The sequence below is a fragment of the Scomber scombrus genome, chromosome 17, assembly GCF_963691925.1.
Source record: "Scomber scombrus chromosome 17, fScoSco1.1, whole genome shotgun sequence".
Lineage (NCBI taxonomy): Eukaryota > Metazoa > Chordata > Actinopteri > Scombriformes > Scombridae > Scomber > Scomber scombrus.
This window is the reverse complement of record NC_084986.1, coordinates 18330479-18351578: the sequence shown is the minus strand read 5'-3', so window position 1 is coordinate 18351578 and position 21100 is coordinate 18330479. Positions and strand designations below refer to the sequence as shown.

The window sequence follows — 21100 nt, the reverse complement described above, 5'->3', positions numbered from 1 at the left end:
TCACAGTTTCTTATTAATTGTAAATAACTTGTGTGCCTTTTGAATGACAAATGCACAATGTTTTGCACAGGAAACAAGACATTTTATTACAATTTTAACTAAAGCTTGTTATGTGCACAAACTATATCAGACCAGCCTGTGTAAAATTTGAACCCAGTCATTTTAGTGTGTAGTATACTTAGTCTACAATTTAATTACATAGCCTATCTTTACATACATGCATGTATAGGCCATATATCTGTACATAACTGTACATTCACTGTATAGTTATTTCCATTCCTCAAATGCAATTCAAACCCTGCAATAAAGCAACAATATACAGTATATATCTTACCAGACTTGCATAAATGTGTATTATAGACTACATAAGTGAACACACATTACATCACTGATAACATTTTTATGAAGTATATTGCATCAAAATGTAAATGGCCAGTCCTTGGAGGAATTCTGAATGTGAGTGAAATTTCAATGAAGTTTGATTAGGTCAAAAGTCCTAGTAGTCCTACACGTATGTATTTATATAGATCAACCCATCACCAAACTTTTTGTTTCTATTACAATGTTGTAGGAAAGTAAGAATTTTTGAAAGTTTGACTTGACTCCACTGCAATGCAGCTTTTTACTTCAGCTGTTCTCCAAGGAGGATTGAATCCAGGTCAATCCGACTTGGCTGAAGATACTTGAAGACTTTTCGCCTCTCATCCAAGGGACTTCTTCAGTTCTAGAAGCACTAATTTACCAAGTGGTATCAGTGACCTTGACAACGACCCCACAGATGTTAAATACCTGGGACTCCATCCAATCAGTTAGAACTGAAGAAGGCCCTTGAATGAGAGGAAAAACTTCTTCAAGTATCTACAGCAAGTCTGTTTGCCCTCGATTCAACCCTCCATAGGTAACCATGACGTGGATGACTGAGAATCTTCACAGACATACTTCAGTTGTTGCTTTTGCTTAAAGATGTTACAGCAGTCTATAACACAAACACTGGATTTTTATTGTACATTGTTTTATAATCCATTTTAATGGATTCATAACCCCAGTTCTTTGCACCATTGTTTCAAGTATGAGCATCTAGGCTATGCTGCATTGTGACGGTTGTATCACTAGGTGGAGACAAACAATAAGCCAAAGCACTGTGTGTCTGTAATGATTCACTTGCCTATCAATCATTCACCCATAGTGTTACCGCAAACATGTGGAAGCTATAAGAAATCATGTTTCCTTCTGCAAACACGTGAGATTACCCAATAAAAATTGACAAAATCTGTAATGTTTCTTGTAGCACTGGTGGATTATTTGATTGCTTGTACCTAATCTTCGTTGGCATCAGAGTCATAGTGTATAAAGGTTTTTTAGATAGGGGAATTTAGTACAGTGTACAATATTATTGGGTTACTAAACCCAAATCCTCTTCATATCTGGTGATAATACATTCAAAATGGATGATGGATAATGCGTCTTGGTTTGGGGTTTGGAAAAAGGCTTTATAGACTATTTAAAAAAAGAAAGAAGATGTATTAACCTAGTAGGACTATTGCCTGCAATCAGTTACCTTCAACTAACTGTTGCTCGTTTAGCTGCCACGAAATTGTGCGTATCCCTGATTTCCCTGTTTCCTACTTTACAATTCATTACATGTCGCTGAGATTTTATGATGTGCTGCGCCTGGCTGCACTGCTGCATAAAGACAGCTACAGACAGAGAGGAAGATACGCAGTCATCCTCAAAAATAAAAGTCGAAGTCCCTTTGTCTCTGAGGGGTATTGCTTGTGATATTCGACTGAATTTGAGCTGTACTGTGCAGAATAATGTATGAATTTCATACTTAGATGACAGTTTTCACATCCATTTTCTGAAAGTGGAAAGTTTATATGTGCAGGCATGATTTGTGACATCACAACCAGTTAAGTCCAGTGTGCAACTTACTAAAATGTGATGAGGAACACGGAATTCTCCAGTGCACAAACACTGAGAATGAACATTTCAAATGAGATAGAAGATGGTCTTGTGTCCGGTAATTCGAAATAAACAAAGTTTGCATTTTCATAAATGTTTCAATACGAAGGAGTGGCCTTAACTTTAATTAATTACATTTGTGCAAAAACAAATTATTATTCATGGAAGAGTATAAAACATGTCTAGAGGAGCTTTCAGCCTCCAAAGTCCTTTGAGAACACAAACAACTTGTGTGGTAGTTACTGTAATCACAAGGCTGTTTTTATGTAATCAGTAGAGAACTTAATCAATCAAATTTATTCTCATTATACAGGTAGTACAACGAAAATAGAGGCAATGCCTTAAAGTGCACATGAAAACATACATATAACCGCATTCAGTCCATTCACACATACAATTGCACAGTTATTGCAAGGACTAGACATTTTTTAGTATGTTTTACAGCTGTGACATAAGCCCAAATTACCATAACCAAGTAGTTTCATGTTAGTATAATAAAAAAAGAGTTTTCAACTTGTATGTGCTTTGTTTTGAAGTTAATACGGGAAGTCCTATGGTTTAACCGTATCCCTTTTGACGTGAACATTACGCGCACTTCAATGCCAACTTTTCAGAGCGCACAGGCGCACTGTTCACTGCCAAATACGGCTGTATTGAACTGAGAAGACTTCACGCTGCAGTAACCTCTGAGCAAACATATTTCTTTTCTCTAACTGAAACAGAAAAAATTGGGAATTGGGAGGTTTTACGCACAGCGCCAGAGCTTCTGGTGACTTGCGTTACATAGTTTTTTGAGAACATCTCCATCGCTGTTTTGTGGAGGACTTGTTATCAAGAGAATGTGGGGGATACAAAGGACGCGGTACGCGGACTGTAACGGCTCTGAAGCCAGCGAGGAGACCGAGATTGCTGTTAACATCGGCGGAGTGAAACAGGTGTTGTATGGAGACGTGTTGAATCGCTTCCCGGACACCCGGTTGGCAGAATTGGTGAGCTGTTCACTAAAGTCTTCGGAAGAAATATGTTCACTGTGTGATGACTACGATCCTGACACAGGAGAATTTTATTTTGACAGAGATCCAGAGGCATTTAAGTGCATAATTGAGCTGTATCATTATGGAGAGATACACATGAAACGAGGCATCTGCCCAATCTGTTTTATGAAGGAGATGGAATTCTGGAAAATTGGCTCTGATTTTCTGGACGACTGCTGTAAAAGCAACTTGAATGAGGTAGAGGATGAACTCGCGGAGATTGCCGAGAAAGTGAAAACTATCCTGGTGGACCGTGAGGGAGATCCGTCTGCAAGAGGCTGGCAGCGCTTCCAGATGTACCTCTGGAGGCTGATGGAGAAGCCGGAGTCCTCGCTGCCTGCGCACATAATCGCTATAGTTTCTTTTATCTTCATCCTCATCTCCTCCGTGGTGATGTGTGTCGGGACCATCCCTGATCTGCAAGTGGAGGACTCAGAGGGAAACCTCATGGAGCACCCGACTTTGGAGGTCATCGAGACAGTGTGCATCGGCTGGTTCACTATTGAATACGTCCTGCGTCTGATCTCCTCCCCAAATAAAATAAAATTCGTTCTTGCCTTCATGAACATAATCGACTTCATGGCGATTATGCCCTTCTTCGTGGTGCTGATTCTGACTTCCTTAGGCGCAGGAGTGATGGAGCTGGCTAACGTGCAGCAGGCGGTGCAGGCTTTACGCATAATGCGCATTGCGCGCATCTTCAAGCTGGCACGCCATTCCTCTGGACTCCAGACCCTCACATCTGCCCTGAAGAGCAGTTTCAAGGAGCTTGGACTGCTTCTCATGTACATGGGCGTTGGGGTCTTTCTTTTCTCCGCACTGGGCTACACCATGGAGCAGAACCACCCGGACACTTTGTTCACAAGTATCCCACAGTCGTTCTGGTGGGCTGTGATCACCATGACCACAGTTGGGTATGGAGATGTCTACCCCAAGACCACTTTAGGTCGGTGTAACGCGGCCATCAGCTTTCTGTGTGGGGTGATCGCCATAGCTTTGCCTATACACCCCATCATCAACAATTTTGTCTTGTTCTACAACAAGCAACAGGTGCTGGAGACTGCGGCCAAGCATGAGATTGAACTGATGGCGCTGCGCTCCGGCGATAGCGATGGAGAGCTGAAGGCTGCACCCGGCCCTCATAAACATGTTTGCGGTGCGGGGGTCTGGGACAACGCCATGCGCTCCTGTCACAGTGACACATACATCCCCTTACTGAAGGATCCCAGGGGAGGAGCAGGGATCCAGACCCCTAGCATGGACACAAGCTTTGAGAGCACAGCCGAGGCCACTGAATATTACATCTCATAAACACTGAAGACCCTGCATCAACAAAAAAGGTCCTACAGAAAAAAATGAACAACAATACACTAAACTGAATCATTATTTTTTGACTCATTCAAACTTAACCCGCACATTTCAGCGTGTAATAGTAACATAATGATTGCTGCAGACCGGATTGTAAAAAGCATTGTAGAAATAATAGGACTGCAGTAATGGTCCCCAATGACCTTCAGTGCATTTTGAGGAATTGCTCCTATTAAAGGGACATATGTGAGCGATATTGACTTGATGAGCTGTGCCTTTGCGCAGTGACTCCCTGTAGGCCAAGGGGCTCTGTTTGAGCAGCCAGTACTCTGATTCCCCTACGTAGGTTTGTTATATAACACTCCCCATCCCCAATCCTCACACTCATACTGTAGACTGCACTGTAGCTTCTTTCTCTGTATATATCACAATAAATGTTTTTTCTAATAATAAAGACGGACAGCTCCTCCACGAGAAAAGACAAATGTAGTCATGCTGTGGCATCACGGCAAATCTGAAGGTGTTTAATAGTTATACATTCCCATCAGGTCACTATAAAGTCTCCACAGACACATTAAAGGTACACTAGAGCAAAGTGATGGGTTTGGTAGGGAATATAAAAGCAACATATCATCACAGTTGTTTATAGTGTTTTTGTTTCTGCCTGTGATCTCAGTGGCATCAGTGTTATTTTTGTAACTGACACTGTATGATTGTGAGGTAACATATCCGATTTGAAACCCCTCTACTGAGCAGGAATGTTAAAAGCAGTGACCATGCCAGAGAGGATCATGTAGCCAACAGCAGGACCTCAAAGCTTCTTTGGCTGCAGGACATGTTCCTATAATGGGTATAAATTTTGCAGCAGCCGTTGCCACTCAGATAAACTGAAAATTTGTGACAAAGAAGGAACACTGATGTAAAACATGTATAAAATAGAATTAAAGAGGACTTCTTCTCCTCAATAATAAATCAAAATTATATTCAGGCGAGCCATTTATCAAGGGGTCTTATTACATTTCTATCTTATTTTTGATTACATTTAAAGAGATGATGTATTTTCAGTGTCCCATGTTTAAAAAAACACTACTTTATGGCCTAATGGGCGCTATATTTAAAGGTTAATTTTTTCACAAGTTGAAAGGTCTCAACTCCGACACTTTTAGTTGACAGGGAACCTTCTGCACAACTATAAAAATCCTTAGAAATTACATTCACTTGCACAGTAGGTCTGTGGGGGTGCTATAATTAAAATTTGATGTATTTTATCAATATCTCAGATGTCGCTGGTGGGATTTTGTTGCAACCTGTAGGAAAGATTTATGTTCAGATTGTGCTCCTTTGCTCAGTCTTATTTGGATAATTTTCTATTGTGTATGTATATTGGCTTGAATGTAAATACATGCCTTCTGCAGGGAAAGAAATAACAGATTTCCCACCAAATGTGGGGTATACTGTTTATGAAAGATGAAGAGGGAACCGATAGCAACCAGTAGCCTGACAGTGAAGTGGCAACCCTTACATTATGAGTTTCCTGAACTGAACTGTAACCTTCAATCCAATGTTAAAAAAAAACAACTTTTCTGTTACCAAAAAAATTCAAATGGCATTGCACATTTTGTCACATAATTCAATTGCAATGATGAAATGTAATCTTCTCATTGTTTTATATTTGACTCAAAAATGCTGATGTTGTTATGTTGTTTCTGGCATGTTAAAAATGACACTGGTCAGCCTGATGGGGGAGCTAAAAGTAAAGGTCAAAAATGTAAAATTTGAAGTCTTGTGATTATTACATCACCAGTCGATGAAGAGTGGCGATGCATCGTACTGCTGCCTTACTCACTGACTGAGAATCTCCACCATTTACTGAGCCATGTCAACTTGTTTGAGGCACTGATTCAGCATTGACTACCTGTTGATTAATGCTTGCCTTTTTTTAACTATGCCCCACTCTAACTTATGCAGCATGAAAGAAAGATCACAAAGGATGTCAGGCAGGACTCTGCGGGCCGTCCACCCACATATGTCCTACACAGGACTCTGCTATCTCTACTGGGCAGCAGCAGATTCACACATGCCAGAGCCTGAGAGAAAGGCCTTTGTACACGCTGACAGGTGGAGCAGGAATGTCAAAGCCGTGCATTGTGTAACGGAACAATGTTCCTCCAGCAGACGAGCAAATACAAATGCACCTTCACGTTCAAATTTAGATTTACAAGCGTGCACAATGGTGCATACAAACATCCCCCTCCTCTCCACCGCCCACATACAAGTGCACACAAATAATTGCACACACACATTCACTCCTTAATACATATACCCAGAGTCATGTGTGATCTACTCTACATTGACCTGCTGTGACCTCCTGGCTAATCACCAGTTTTTACACCCACATATTCTGCAGCATCTGTGGCATTCAGGGGGTGTTTAAGATAAGAGGTATTACTGAGCATTTACACAAAATTGTGCTCATTATCCTTTCACCAAAATCGTCGCAAAAGTTGTGAGAATATCCAGGTAGTTAATGGTTGTTGCTACTAAATCAATACATTTTCTAGATGCACATTATGGTTATATGTTAAGCTACTGTTGGCAGGTGAAAGTTAAGTAATTCTGAAGATATAGACAACAAATTGACAAGTTTGAATAGATGTGATGTATGTACAACACAGATTTCTCAAAATGTTTTAAAATGACTAAAAGGATCAGTAACTGTGTAGGTGTGTGCCTTGGGAAAGTTTTTCATATTGTCCAACTGACCTTTAAATTACTTTTCTGTTTAATTTTAATGGTGTTTCCTGCTGACATTTCATTCCAGACCTGAGGCAACATGCAGAGAAAGTAGAGCATAATAATCACAGCAACAATGCACAGTGTGTACAGTGTTTGTCAAAGTGATCCTTAATGTTTGATTGAATCCTGTATTAAATCACAGCTCATGTATATGGGACACTGTAAATAAACAAATTGTGACATTCAGCCTGAATGCACAGACATTTCCAATGGCAAATTAACCCGTGACTATGGGTACACTTAAAAAGATGAATGCCACTAGTAGCGTTTGGCACTGTTTAAGGCAATCAGAGCCATTCCTGAAACTCACGTGTCGCACCCAGCTGACTCCTAGCTCTGATTGTTTTCTCATGACGCACTGGCATATTTGTATTGTGTTACAGCAACCATTTGATGACAGCACGAATATACACAGAGCCCAGTTGCCTCTCCCAGCTCTACTCTCACTCAACCTTTAAGATGCGGGTCTTCTACATGTTTCCTGTCTAAAAATACAGAAATACCTGTAGGTGTCTTGTGTACAAAGAGAAATTAAAGAGAAAGAAAGTTAAATGGATGATCAAGATGCAGCAATGTAGACTGACATAAAGCAGTTTTTCTCGGATAAACTGTCAAGTCAAAACATTTAGAACATAACATTCCAAAGAAGAGAAAAGAAAATTAAATAAAAGGATAAACAAATAAAAATTAAGCTAAATAAAGAAAAAAAAACGTGGATCAAATATTGCTCTCAAGCGTACACTGGAACCATAACTACAAATTGGTTATTTTAATGGATTCCTAGCCAGAAGAAAATGGTCAAACACATTAATTTGAGTAAGAATGCGGGTGCATAATAGTATGGCTTAAACACTCCCAGCCCACTCCCCATCACTATCACTGGGAGATATTTTCAGCCGCAGGAGAGGGAAAAGGTAATCTCCCATATGACATATTCAGAAGAAGAGGAGGAACACGTTCCAGAAGCGCTATCGTGTGCCAAATGAGTTTCATTCTTTTCAACAGGAATGGTTAAAACACTGCGTAGGTGCAACCCGGATCACTTTGATTGAAATGGAGAGCTGCATGAAATTGCATGGCAATAATTACATAGATTAAATATGACCTTCTACCAAATAGCAGAAAAAGATGATGCACTGAACACACTTAACCGGGCCGCAAAAATTATGCCTATCTTCTTTTCCCCCTAAATCTTTATTTATCTTGGAAAAGTGTTCTCTTGCTAAATCATCATGTCTGCCCTAGCGGGGGAAATTTATGGAACCTGCAGAATATATTACATGTTCATTTCAAAATCAAATAACTTGTGCCCAGTGAATATATTGTTTTATATACATTACTAAATGGCCTTGCTGACTATGCCAAACGCTTTCAAGATGTCAGTGTTAAGTGTTATATGAAATCAATACAGTTATGCCTCGGAAACCTACTAACCAGTCAAGAGGAAGTGCAGCTTTATGAGGTTTACTGGTACTCTACATTACCTTGGACTCATTAAAACAGAAAAGAAAATAGAACTGCGAAAGCAACATGACAAAAGTGATTTGCCTGTAAAATTGTTCTCACCAGTGCGTCGGTTCTTTTTTTGTCTGTGGAACAAATAGAGACGTGGTGTGATGCAAAGCTTATGTTCCTGCAGAGATTTGAATGAGGGTTTGCAAAGTATCTGCATGGCGACAGCTGCAGGAGAATACTGAGTGATAGTTATGAGTGTACTCATACTGAGGTTTGTATCAAGCATCATTTAATATAAATACCCTATGAATATCGAAATGGATTACAGCAGTAGTTTATTACCTTTTATCTTTTCTTTTAATGAAAATAAAGATTTATGTTCAGAGCCTGCTGAGTGCACAAATAAACTGATAGATTTTCTAAAAACGTGGCCTCAATGGACACAAGAAAGCTTTAAATATATCAGTTTCAAGAAAAGAGTTCGCTTGAAAAGAAGATAGCAGAATCAAAAGTGTGCTCTGAAGTTCAATGCCACCTTTAGTCTCAGAGTAATCTCAGTATCTTGAGATTTGGCGGGCAAGTTTTAAGCTCATTTCTCCAGGTCGTTATCTGAGACGGATTTACGGCGCCTTTTATGTGAAACAGACACTGGGGGTTCTGGGCCATTGCAGTTTAATGCTAAGCCTGAAGAAGGTGATGTGGCCCTCAGTAAAAACATCTGTGGTCTCTCTTTCTCATTACGCTTAATGACATACCTTCCCTCAGCCGGTCCTCCTCTGCTCTAAGAACAAACCAAGTATCTGTGTCGACTCAGGGGATAGTTACATCCTCTTCTTTCTCATATATCTGTTAAACTGTATAAACTAAAGGGAGCAACAAAATGTTTATGAACTCATTATATTTGCTCCATCTATTATAGTGTCTCATTAAACTATATTGGTTTTGTTAATTATTGTTTCAGGAGCCTAAATTGGAAGCATTAGTTATTGATTGAGACTTTCTACGACAAGCATTTAAACGCTTTCTATATTATACAGTAGCCCATTGAATTATAGCACTTTGGTATTCATTTTCTCTACACTACTGTGTCTATAAAAAGTCTTGAGAGTGTTTATGTTGTACTGTCTCACAGCTCTGAATCATCAAAGGGGATTCAATATGAATCAACAGAAAAATAAACTTTGATGTCAAGCTGAAAGCAAAGTGTTCCCCTCTTACCACAATATTATCTCACCAAAAGGTGGATCTTCCAGCCACAGGTGTATATTTACACTTTAATCAACTAAAACCCATTAACTATATACAGGTAATGTCCATTTAACTGATTATGTGACTTCTGCAACCAAATGACTGCAGCAGGAGAAATCTGTTTTCACCTTGACATTCAAGACTCCTTTTCTGTTGATTTGGGTAAAATAAAAAGCCACATTAAATCTTCTTTGATTCCATCATGCTGTAAAACACTAATGAATAAAAAACATCCTTGGAAGGGCAAATGCTTTTTTACTGGCACTGTAGTCATTCAGATGTCTCATCAGTCTAAAAACCTAAAGAGGAGCTGCAAAATAAAGAGCATCCCATCTCCACCTGATCAGACCATGTAGCTTAACTTTTTACCAAATGAAATCAAGGTGTCAGATACAGTTGGCACAGAAACTAAAATGTTTATCACTTCATATGCAATCATTTCTGAGTAATAAAGTTAAAATTTGACAAAAGGTCACCTCTCACTGCAAGTATGGAGGTAGAGTTTTGTTTGATTATAAATATAGACAACGATCTACACTTCTCCGGGTGTGCAAAAGTGAAGCCAATCTTGACATCTTGCTTGTGTGACATCATTTGGAGCCAGAGTCTGCACAGTAGAGCTGGATGGTGGGATGATGGCCCATGCGATACACACCCTCAGCCGTTCTGCTGCCTGATGGAGGTTTGAGAGTGGTTATCACAGCTGCCAATCATGACATCACACCCCCTTTGTAGATTGTCAAATAATTGATAATGTACAAACTTATAAGAACAATGAGCACATATGACTGTGAATAAAACCACAAATGGTCATTTTTTCTTTTCTGTTTCTGTAAGGATTAAAGAAATGAAATACAACATTTTAATTAGTAAGCTTTAGAGGTGTTTGGTCAGAGCCAGTCTACAGTCGCTGTTTCTCGTCTTTATGCTAAGCTCAGCTAATTAGCTTGAGCTCTGTACTTGCACATACTTGCACATACATGTCAAGAAAGCAAATAAGCTTATTCCCCAATATGCTGACCAAATCCTTTAAAAGTGAACGATAAATTCAAATGATTATCAAGGATTTACCTATAGATTAAGGTAGTTCTGAATGTCATGTGACACAGCACTTCTCTATTCAGGCTACATTTGAAACAACTTTATTACAGCCAGGAAATCCATTCATCATCTCTCCTTTACATTCCAGTCTTACTCTTCCAGCCTGACACTACTAATCCCCCAGTGTAGAGTCAACACCCATTCATCAAACATGAATATGTAAATTAAGAGTCAGAATCCTTCTGCATTTATTAATGTTGTTACCCACTTGTTATGTATTGTAATGTGTTGTCATTTAGTGGCAGTGCACTTAGTTTTGTGTTGCACTGCTTTCCACATTGCTATCCATCAAGCCTCAGCAGTCTGAAATTACAATTTGGCCAAAGAGTTCCCTGGTAGCTGAGTGGTTACAACACATGCTAAATAACCACAGCTGCCCTTGTTCTGTTCAGGCTAAAGGACATTTGTGGCATGTCTTCCCTCTCTCTTCCCTTGTTTGCTGCCCACCTATCTATTATCAGCTATCCAGTAAAGGCAAACCCATATATTTAAAAAGAAATCTGCCAACCACAGCCTCAAGGTGAACTTGAGCTTTGAAAGCTGTGTCCATTGACAGACTCAAATAACTTCAGACCTAAGCTGTCTCAGTTTATTTAAAAATCAATCCATCCGTTGCATGGGTATTTTAGCAAATGGGTTTAATTAGAAGGTTATAAACAGCAACACATAAAAGAAAGAAATGACCCTCCTGTGTACCACTGCCTGCATAATAATGAGCTACGACTGGGTCCCATACTGTCTGGCACAAGTTGTTCTCTCTATGTCTTTCTCTCAGTCACTTAGTTCATGCCCTTCAGTTGACAGTCTCACATCAAAATTGGCTTACAAAGGGCACATTTCACTGCATCAGCCATGTTTTAGTGGCCCTGTGTCACTTCTGCTGATAAATGTATGGACATCTAATTAAGGAAATTGGCCTTGAGAGACCAAAGCCATAGGGATAGATCTGACCTGCTCGCTGATTTGCACTTGCCACTGCTGATTATCTCATCCAGAGACAATGATGTTTTATGGAGTGGAACGTCCTTGTCCAATAGTCGATTGCTACAATGATTACAATTAATTTAGAGTGGCAGGTCATAAAAAAAATATTTAGCAAGGATGCCATCAGTCTTACACCTCGCTGGGACTCAAGATTTATCTCTGTCACAGAATTACTCAAACAAGCATCTTGTGTATGTAAAGTGTGACAGCTATGCATCATTGTAATGTGCTGCCTATGGTTTCTGCACCAGGCTAATGTGACCACCACAAGTGAAGTTTCATTCCACAATGGGATTTCCATCTTATAAAAATAAAACAACCGCACCCAGAAGATTGATTGCTGCCGTAAACCCATAAAACTAAACATCACTCACTCACTGAAATTATGAGCTCTATATTTGTCATTTTATTTGCACTTCTTATTGGAGATATAACAGGTGTGAATATCAATGCTGAAAAATACCAGTTGAATACAGACAAATGCAGATTTTCTGTATCATTTATTACTAAAACAGCAATATCTGCATTTTGTATTTAAGTTCTTTAAGAAATTCATAATGTTCACCGAAGTACAAAGTCAGAGGCACAACAAGTTACTGAAACACTATAAACAGAACCGCATGCCCATGTGTGCAGTGGTGTCAGCCTTATAGGGAACTACTCTCAAGAGACTGAAAACCTGATCGCCGTTTTTAGTCTTTGGAGCTGTTTCAAACAAACTTTCAAACAGTTTTCGAACAAGAATGGAGGTCTACAGCACAGATAAATACAATACAGCAGGCTTTGGATACACACAAAGTAACCACAAACCTTTTTTCTTACATTTCTGTTTGTGCATTAAAGTTTTTTTTGTTTTTGTTTTTTAATTATGAGATTTAGAGGTCCTGGTTGGTGTCATTTTGAACTTTCCTCTTGTTTCCAATCTTAGTACTACGCTAGGCAATTTGGCCTCCAGCTCCATACTGGCACTTAATTTCAGTCCGACCACACAAACAGCTGACTGATTCCCCCTCTCTGCACCCATCAGTGACACATGATCTTCCTCAGTAGCCTTGACCTTCTTTCTTCATGCTGTGAGCAAATTTTGACGGCTGCAGGCACCTCTGTGTGGCCCCATGCCGAACACCCCAACAGGTGAAAGGTTTGTTATAGGCACTGCTTAAAGCCCCTGAGGACGGATGGAGCCAGATGATAATCCATGTGAGCTCAGTGTGAAAGAATGCTAAGCAAACCAAGGTGAAAACTTATGGCAAAGGATGTGAGGAGCTATTGTGGAGATTTAGACATCAAACAGTGATGAAATACTTTGTCCTTGTCTTTGTGCTTGGAGGTAATTAAACACTCTCAGCCCTGTTTGTCCCCTACGTGGGCCACTGTGGGTGATTACAGATGGATGCTAATGTGGAAATCAATCTGCTATACCTGGAAAGAAAAATTACAGAGTAAGACACAAAGAGAATAGTGGTGACAGGAGTATCTGCTAGAAAGATTTTTCCTCGTACAGAAGCCTCAGATCAAAGCCGCATGGATTGTATACAGTGTATCACTGCAGTGGAATATTTACATAGTCATTAAAGAGAGTGGATGTGTACAGAGGGGGATGGCAGAAGTTGGGGGAGGAGTAAGATATGTCAGTAGTTTTTTTTTCAGGGGGCTACAAGCATGTCAGTGAGAGATCAGAGCTGTTGTGCTTCTTGGGGGAGGAATAACAAACAAAGAGAGAACAGAGGAACTTCCTATTATTATGTGAAAATCATTGTTCTTGTCAAAATGTCTGTTCACCCCAAGTGGCAACCACCATGTTTTGAAGTACATTAAAGTGCAACGCTACCAGCAGTGCTAGATGCTGGCTCCAAAAAATCCTCGGCTCCAATTTTCTCCAATTCCAAAAGCGACTCTCTCTCTAGAACGTTTTTTTTTCTTCTTTCCATCAAGTCATTATTGTCTCAATCAAACATTCATTCCCCTTTAATAGGGGTGCTTGTTGTCAACTTGGAAATTGTTTGATTTGAGGAATTTGTCTGGTATGTCTGCCATGTGGGCATTGATTGATAGCTCGATCACCTACTGCTCTTGCACTCTTGAGCCATCCATAAGCAGCTTAAACGTAAGGGCTTCCAACCAGCACCAATGCAAAACAAGGGATGACATCATACTTTGTTATGTCTATCTTTATATACAGCCTATGGTTCTCCCAAATTCCCAAAAACCTAATTTACTTTAATGTATGTGGTTGGCAATTTTCTGCATTTTAATTATTGTCAACAAATCTCATGTGCAGAACCAAAATAACAATGAATTGATCCTTCTTAAAGTATTGTGTGTTGTCGTCCAAAAACGATTACAAACATATCAGTTAGCCACACCACTGCACTGGATGACATGTTCTTTTGTCATAGAAGGTTATTGGCATATTCATTTGTTTAGAGACGGCTGCAAAGACTAATAACAGCGATCACATTTTCATTATCCAGAAAACATTTTCTGTAAGGGATATGCCACTGCATTTACATGAATCATGATCTTGACTTTGTACTAAAGTTCTTTGAGAAATGTGCAATGTAGTAGAAAAGTCAAGAACATAAAAACTGCCAGAAATAGATGTGTAAGGAATAAAAAAAAACAGAGCTAGAGAGAGAAGTTCAGACCTTTCTTACTTCCCCACCTCCACATGCATAGTCAATTACTGTGAGAAGTGGGTGTAAATGTCGAATTGTTGTTTTCAGAAAGCTGTCGGATGCAGCCCATTCAATTCTAATGTTGGAAAGGTAAAGGGGGAAGGGGTTTATAAAGCTGTTCAATCAACGGTCAAACAGTTGTGATTAATTATGCTGTCACCTTTAAGATTTTTCAGCATGCCTCACACAAATCACTCGTCAGATTGACTAACAATGTATAAATCGCCTTTCCTTCTACACCTTTCCATTGTCAAAATTGGGAGAACTATGTGTAATCAGTTTTGTATTTTTCCAGAACTGGCAATCCAACAGCCACTCACATTTGAAATAGAGATTGTACAGGTGTGTGAAGGTGCAAAAGTAAGCAAGACATGAACCTCTATCTCAAGGTCTCCTTTTGGCCTTTACACGACTATTTGCATCACAACATAAATGCCATTAAGGAGATATTATACAAAAGTATGCACAATTATTTACAGTTGAATGACTCTCTGCCTTCATGCACGGCCACTTGGAAAAGGTATACTTTTGCATTCAGACGGTACATCATACAAGCACTCTCTGGCTTTTAATCTCAAAAGTCTTCCTGAATGTAATTTATAATGTGAGCACCACAAATTCAATTCCATTCACCTCGATTGATGAATGGAAAACTAATTTAAAATCTTAAATCAAAACTACCTACCTAGCCCTAACTCTAACTCTAACCCTAACCCTTTAAACAGAAACTTGAGACTTATCTGCCCTCTTTGCTGGTGGTTACTCATGCTGAATTTCCAGCTTGTTGTGATCAGACAGGTGTTTGTACGGTCCTCTGTTAATTCTGTTGCTATTAAATTTGTGTTGTTATCATCTTGATTGTGCATTTGCATCATTATTTCTGAAGATCTAAGAGGCTTTTTTGTCACCTTTTGTTTTGTAGTTTCACAGTTTCTTCCACTTCTGTTTGCATTTTCATGTGTGAGCAATGGTTTTGATGGATAAAAAAGCATTCCTATTTCTTGTTATATTCTCCATGTCTTTCTTGCCATACTATGTATATCTGGGGATGTTGTGGGAGCCTCCATTACTCCTGCAATAAAACAGTCTCAATTTGCGGAGTGTTAAACACGGCATCCATCTAAGAAGACCCTCCTAATAGCCCATTTCCCTGGAGAGCATGTGAGGCAATTTACAACAACCAATCATACAGACGGGGAAGTGGCCTCAGTCCTTTTTGCCAATAATGAGATAATGCACAAAGGCAACAACACATTCCTTTCCCCATGTTTATGTTGTCGAGTAGAGCAATGATTTATGAGCAGGGGAATGAGATTAATAAAACACCCATAGGATTATGATAAATGAGAACACAGGTTAATGCATGGGATCATGCTATTTTTCCACACTCGCCACCTAAACTGCTAATGGTTAAAATTGATCAAACAATGCTAGATGGGCAAGCTGCAAAGCATGTTGGTCCTGAACATGCACAGGTTTGAGGCATAAACAAATACTGTCAGTTGTGAGTAAAATGTGTGGGAAGATTGATAAAGGTCCCAGTGGGGGTGTTTTACCGTTGTTAAGTGCCTGTATGGTAATGGACTCAGGCTCCTGAAGGCAGCCACAGTGTGACATCTTTCACCCAGCTTCAGGTAAGCTTTTAATGAGTCCAACAACCTCTTCTCTTATTTCAGCCTGAGCTCAACAAACATAAGAAGGTGAGTGTGACCTGCAAAATCTCAAGGTTGGAGAACAAAGGTGCATCTATCAAGAGACACATCTGATCTTCAAATAACCAGCTACCGCAGCTGTGTGTATCGTTAAAGGGAATTTCTTTCTTTGTGATTAATTGCCCTACAGTCAACAGCCTTTGGATCAGCTGTCCTGTGTTGGTACTTATTCAAAAATGAAGAAAGTTTTGGGTGATGGCCAGTGAAGAATGTCTGTTGAGTAAATACTCATGGAACAAGTATTCAGAGACTTAAAGTGGCTGTTATTCATGTTTTTATATTACTGTAATAATGGATCATATGATTTGGGTTGGTTTGTGGTGAGAAGAAAATAATTAACACCAAACCCTGCATTTTTCTGATGTTCTAAGAAGTGTCTTGGTTTTCCAGGCCACAACTGTGATGTTTTAGTTCTTTCATCAGTGTTGTTTGTAGTCGCAGTAGGCAGCTCTAGCTTTACAAAAAGGTGTAAAAATAATCAATATATATTCACCTGCTCAGCAGCAAAAACGAGAAAGGCTAGTTAACAGCTAGCTGGTATAGAAATTGGAACATCAGGCTAAAGATCAAGTTATCTCCCACAGGAGATGGTGGAGACCAAAAATAGAGCAAAAAGGAGAATTAATGTTGAAAGTAACTTTGTAATGCATTACAGTATTGTGACTACTTTTTTCAGTAAGTAACGGATTACAGTTTGAAATTCAGTAATTACATTACAGTCGCCTATACCAGTAATGCTTTGCACTTCAGCAATTTTGGGTTGGTCTTTAAAAAAAAAAAAAAAAAAATCCATGAACAAAAGAACAGACCAGGGGTTACAAAAGAAAAAAACTACTGCTTCTCATAAAGGTCCACAAGACTTTACTCTTGCGTAGAATAAAAATAAAAGGTAATATCTAACACAAAATTAGATTGCAGGTCAGTCTACATCAATCTATTCCCATAAAAGTCCACAAAATTCACCTTTTGGAGTGTGGTTCTTATCATGTCCAAAATAGGAAAGGAAAGGGTCCCATATTTTGTAGAACTGAAATGGCGTGTAGAAATGAAATATGATATTCATAAGTATGTTTTAGAAAATCAGCTTAGTTTAGTTCAGTGTTGGAGGCTGTGAGAACAATGTAGTTTCACTGAGAGTACTGGGGTTAACATTAATGTTATGCAAGCTTCTGATGGTCAGTAAATACCTCCAAACTGTAAATTGTCTGCTTGTCAGACATCAACACGTTCTTTGTTTTGTTTTGTACACGTTAAACATGTGGGAGCGGATGCTTTGTGTAAGAAAAGTAACAAGTGATCTAATGATTTGAATCAACAAAGAGATTTGCAATTAGCAATAATATTACAATTTTTTAAATTCTCAAAAGCAAAAGTACTCATTATACAGATTAGCCCCTTTCAAGGTGTTATTATCGTATAACAGCCTATATCACATAAATGATATATAAATAATATGTATGTATACTATACCATAGAATTGTTGCATTAGTACATAGGATTAAAGTTAAAGTTGGTCAAGGTGGAGCTATTTCATGATAATTCACGATGTTTTATAGGCGTTTATATCTGATATTGTTTATGTAAAATATTTCTCTGGAGAGTAACTATAACTGTCAAATAATTACAGTGTAAAAAATGTTCCCTCAGAAATGTAACTGAGTAGAAGAAAGGCATACAAATGAAATACTTGAGTACACTTTCCACCAATGCTCATTTTAGATTGGAATACAAAACACGAACAAATCGTTGTACAGTTTATTGACAAGTGTATGAACTGAAAATATACATTGTACAACAGACATTTTGTGTCCCCTGATTATGACAAAAATATCAAGTAATTAGTGCAGTATAATGTGCGAATGATTAGCTATTAACCGCAATCACCTCTCTGTTATTGCAACACCAAGTCAAAAAGGCCAGAGTAATTTTCAAGTTCGGGCAAACCTTGCCTGTGACCTTTTAGATTTAGTGTCAGGCAGTCATCATTATCTGACAGTACAGCAGAGTGCCAGAAAACAAGCTCCATTCCTCCATACTGATCAGGCGAGGGAAGCTTCATTCTCATTTATCTAACACACTGCACACTATTACACTCTTACAAAAATCAGAGCCTAGGGGTTTGCGGGGGCAGATAGAGATTAAATGTATTGCCCAAAGAGCAGCAATAGTTGTTAAGGTAGATGAGAGTGTGCTTGTTCACCTTCCCCGATACAGATGTCTACATCCTGAGGGAATTCTGATAAGAGGGAATTAGATTCGGACCAGCAATCTGTTCTCCTCAACCTTTAACCTCCAGGATACACTTCAGAGAGGTAGAATGAAAGACATACATCTAAAATGTTCTTTCACTCTTTGGAGAGCACTTATGAATGAGGTTTAATTTTCATAAGTAACAGCCCCTAGAGGAGGCAATGTTTTATATTTTATACGAGTTATAAATTACAGTCCACCACTCTGACTGTGATCAGGGCTTGAGGACATGGGTGTGTGGGCATACAGAGGATACACACACATACATATTGTAAGAGAAAGAGAAAGACCTTAAGAAAGAAAGTAAGAAAAAGAGAGATATTTAAACACATCCAGAAGAGGTCAGCTAGAAGACTCAGCCATTGCTCTGCCCACACACTCCCACATGCTCAACATCATTAAAAACAAAAGGGCACGACTGAAACAATGCTGCAATCCATGATGCAACCAAGAAAAGTGAGAAAGATCTGTTTGAGTAAGGATTCACCATAATCTTAAACCAAGATTCTTAAACCACATTAAAGAAGGAGGCAAGAAGTACTTTCATTTCATTCTGTGCAGCCATCAGTGTGCTTGTATTTCCTGAATCACAGCCTTTTGGCTCCTCATTTGTGAAAATTATTTAAAAGAAGATTTAACACTGAGTTTGTCCATCCTTTGAATGATGCTCATTTACCTTTAGATTATTCACTTAAAAGATAAAATAATAACCCAAATACATCTGCATAAAATTAGTTTTAACACATTTTTGGCTGGGGTCTGCTGAGTAAATTGGCTCTTAAATGAGCTGGACTGTTTGTTGTGTTCATTGCTTTAAAACTGTATTGAGTATCTTACGCCACCCAGTGGGCTGGACAACATCCAAACAATGGAGAGCTCAATGAGAGTTCACAAGGAAAAAAATAAAACGTGGTGAGTAATCTGAGACTCCGCTGGAATAAATTTAATGACAATAGTACAGCCTTCAAAGATTATTTTTTATGTTTAATTTCAAGATTTAAAGTACAGTGCTGTGAAGTACATTGTATGTGAATATTATTTTTATTTGATATGAGATATTAGTGAGGGAAATATCCACATTTGTAACCTCCTACTCATTACTTATTTGAAGTCTTGTCTCATTTTAAAGACCAAGTTCACTGTCAGTTAAAGAGACCACTTGGCGATGTTTGAGAGCTTCAGGGCCAGCACACATCACCTCCTCCACAAAGATGATATTCTGGGGATGAGCAGTGAGCCACTTCCACAGATACTCCATCTTCTTATCACACACCCAGGGGTTCCCTGATAAGATCACCTGAAAAGAGGGATTCCTGTCCTCCAGCAGGCCTGAGCGGAGATGCTGCAACTGATTTTGATTGAGCAGAAGTAGTTCAAGGCGTTGGAGATCTTGAAGCAGGGTCACTGGCAGCTCTTGGAGCTGATTTTCCTGCAGAAATAGTTGGGAAAGTTTCAGGTTGTGGGTGAAGGTTGTTGGTTCCAGGGAGCTTAATTTGTTACCAGCAAGATTAAGTGTCTGTAGACAGTGAAGGTTCTTCAGTGTATCTATTTGTAAGTCTTGCAAGTTGTTATGACTCAAGTCTAGATTCTCCAGATGTGGCAGCTTCCGAAGCAGAGCTGCTGGTATGTCTGTTAAACGATTCCCAGACAAGTCCAGCCAAGTCAGGTTGCTGTTGTTGGAAAACCACTCAGCATCCACTTTTTCAATCTGATTATTTTTGAGTACCAGGCTACGCAGCGAGGCATGGCTGAAGACATTTGGAGGTAGACGAACCAGCTGATTACCTGTGAGATCCAAAGTTTTCAGGTGAGGAATGCCCCTCAATAGATCTGAAGGAAGACGGTCCACTTTGTTGTGATACAGCTGAAGGTTGTCTAAAAGGGGCACTGCACTCAAATGACTGGCTGAAATAGTGCTGAGGTTGGTGGATTGGATGGATAGTCGAGTGGTACTGGGAGGTAAACTGTTTACAGGGAAATGTGTAAGAGAGCTTTGGCTGCACTCTACCTCTGCTCCTGTAGATGAACAGGTGCACAGATCTGGGCAAGAGTGGGTGCCTCTTCTTTGGTAACGGCACTCAGCCAGTGCAGTGAATGTCAGGAGCAGCCACAGGTTCATTTTTAAACCACTGCACAGAGAAAACAAATAAGAGACAGATAAGAAAATGTGTCTACAGTAAGTACAAATTATCAGGCGTGTACAGATTATTTTATTGTATTGTGAAAATCTGATCAAAGATACAAAAGCCTACCTGAAAGGGACAGCAGAATTCTCTCTGCTTTTGGTGAAGCGTTGGTTTTATACAACGCTGTGCCCATTTGTTCCCAGCAATGAGTACAAAATGTTGCAAGAAGCAAACAAAACCAAGTAAACAACCAGCTCAGCTGTTCAGTGGTTACTTTGTTGTGTACTTTCCAAAAAATAATGTTATCACATTGAAATCAATATTCTCAATTTGCACTTCTGTGAGAATATTTAATGCAACAATGTTATTTTATATGTCATATGTGAATAATTGCTATATTCCTTTATTATCACAGTATTTATACTCTCACATCTGTACAGTAAATA

At 39.1% G+C, this 21100-nt stretch overlaps 2 protein-coding genes across 2 annotated transcripts; one reads left to right on the top strand and one right to left on the bottom strand.

The window, feature by feature from the left end:
- The first annotated feature begins 2660 nt into the window (after window positions 1-2660).
- LOC133997800 (potassium voltage-gated channel subfamily F member 1-like) lies at window positions 2661-4758 on the top strand. Its single transcript, XM_062437509.1, has one exon. The coding sequence runs from the start codon at window positions 2802-2804 to the stop codon at window positions 4305-4307; it is 1506 nt and encodes a 501-aa protein (XP_062293493.1). The 5' UTR covers window positions 2661-2801; the 3' UTR covers window positions 4308-4758.
- Window positions 4759-19491: 14733 nt separating this feature from the next.
- LOC133997131 (leucine-rich alpha-2-glycoprotein-like) lies at window positions 19492-20886 on the bottom strand. The gene is made up of 2 exons (XM_062436664.1): window positions 20781-20886; window positions 19492-20657 (listed from the first exon to the last, which is right to left on the bottom strand). The coding sequence occupies exon 2, from the start codon at window positions 20645-20647 to the stop codon at window positions 19652-19654; it is 996 nt and encodes a 331-aa protein (XP_062292648.1). The 5' UTR covers window positions 20648-20657; window positions 20781-20886; the 3' UTR covers window positions 19492-19651.
- Window positions 20887-21100: the final 214 nt, after the last annotated feature.

Coding starts and splice junctions, on each gene's coding strand:
- LOC133997131 (XM_062436664.1), bottom strand. CDS start 20,647: ATGAACCTGTGGCTGCTCCTGACATTCACTGCACTGGCTGAGTGCCGT.
- LOC133997800 (XM_062437509.1), top strand. CDS start 2,802: ATGTGGGGGATACAAAGGACGCGGTACGCGGACTGTAACGGCTCTGAA.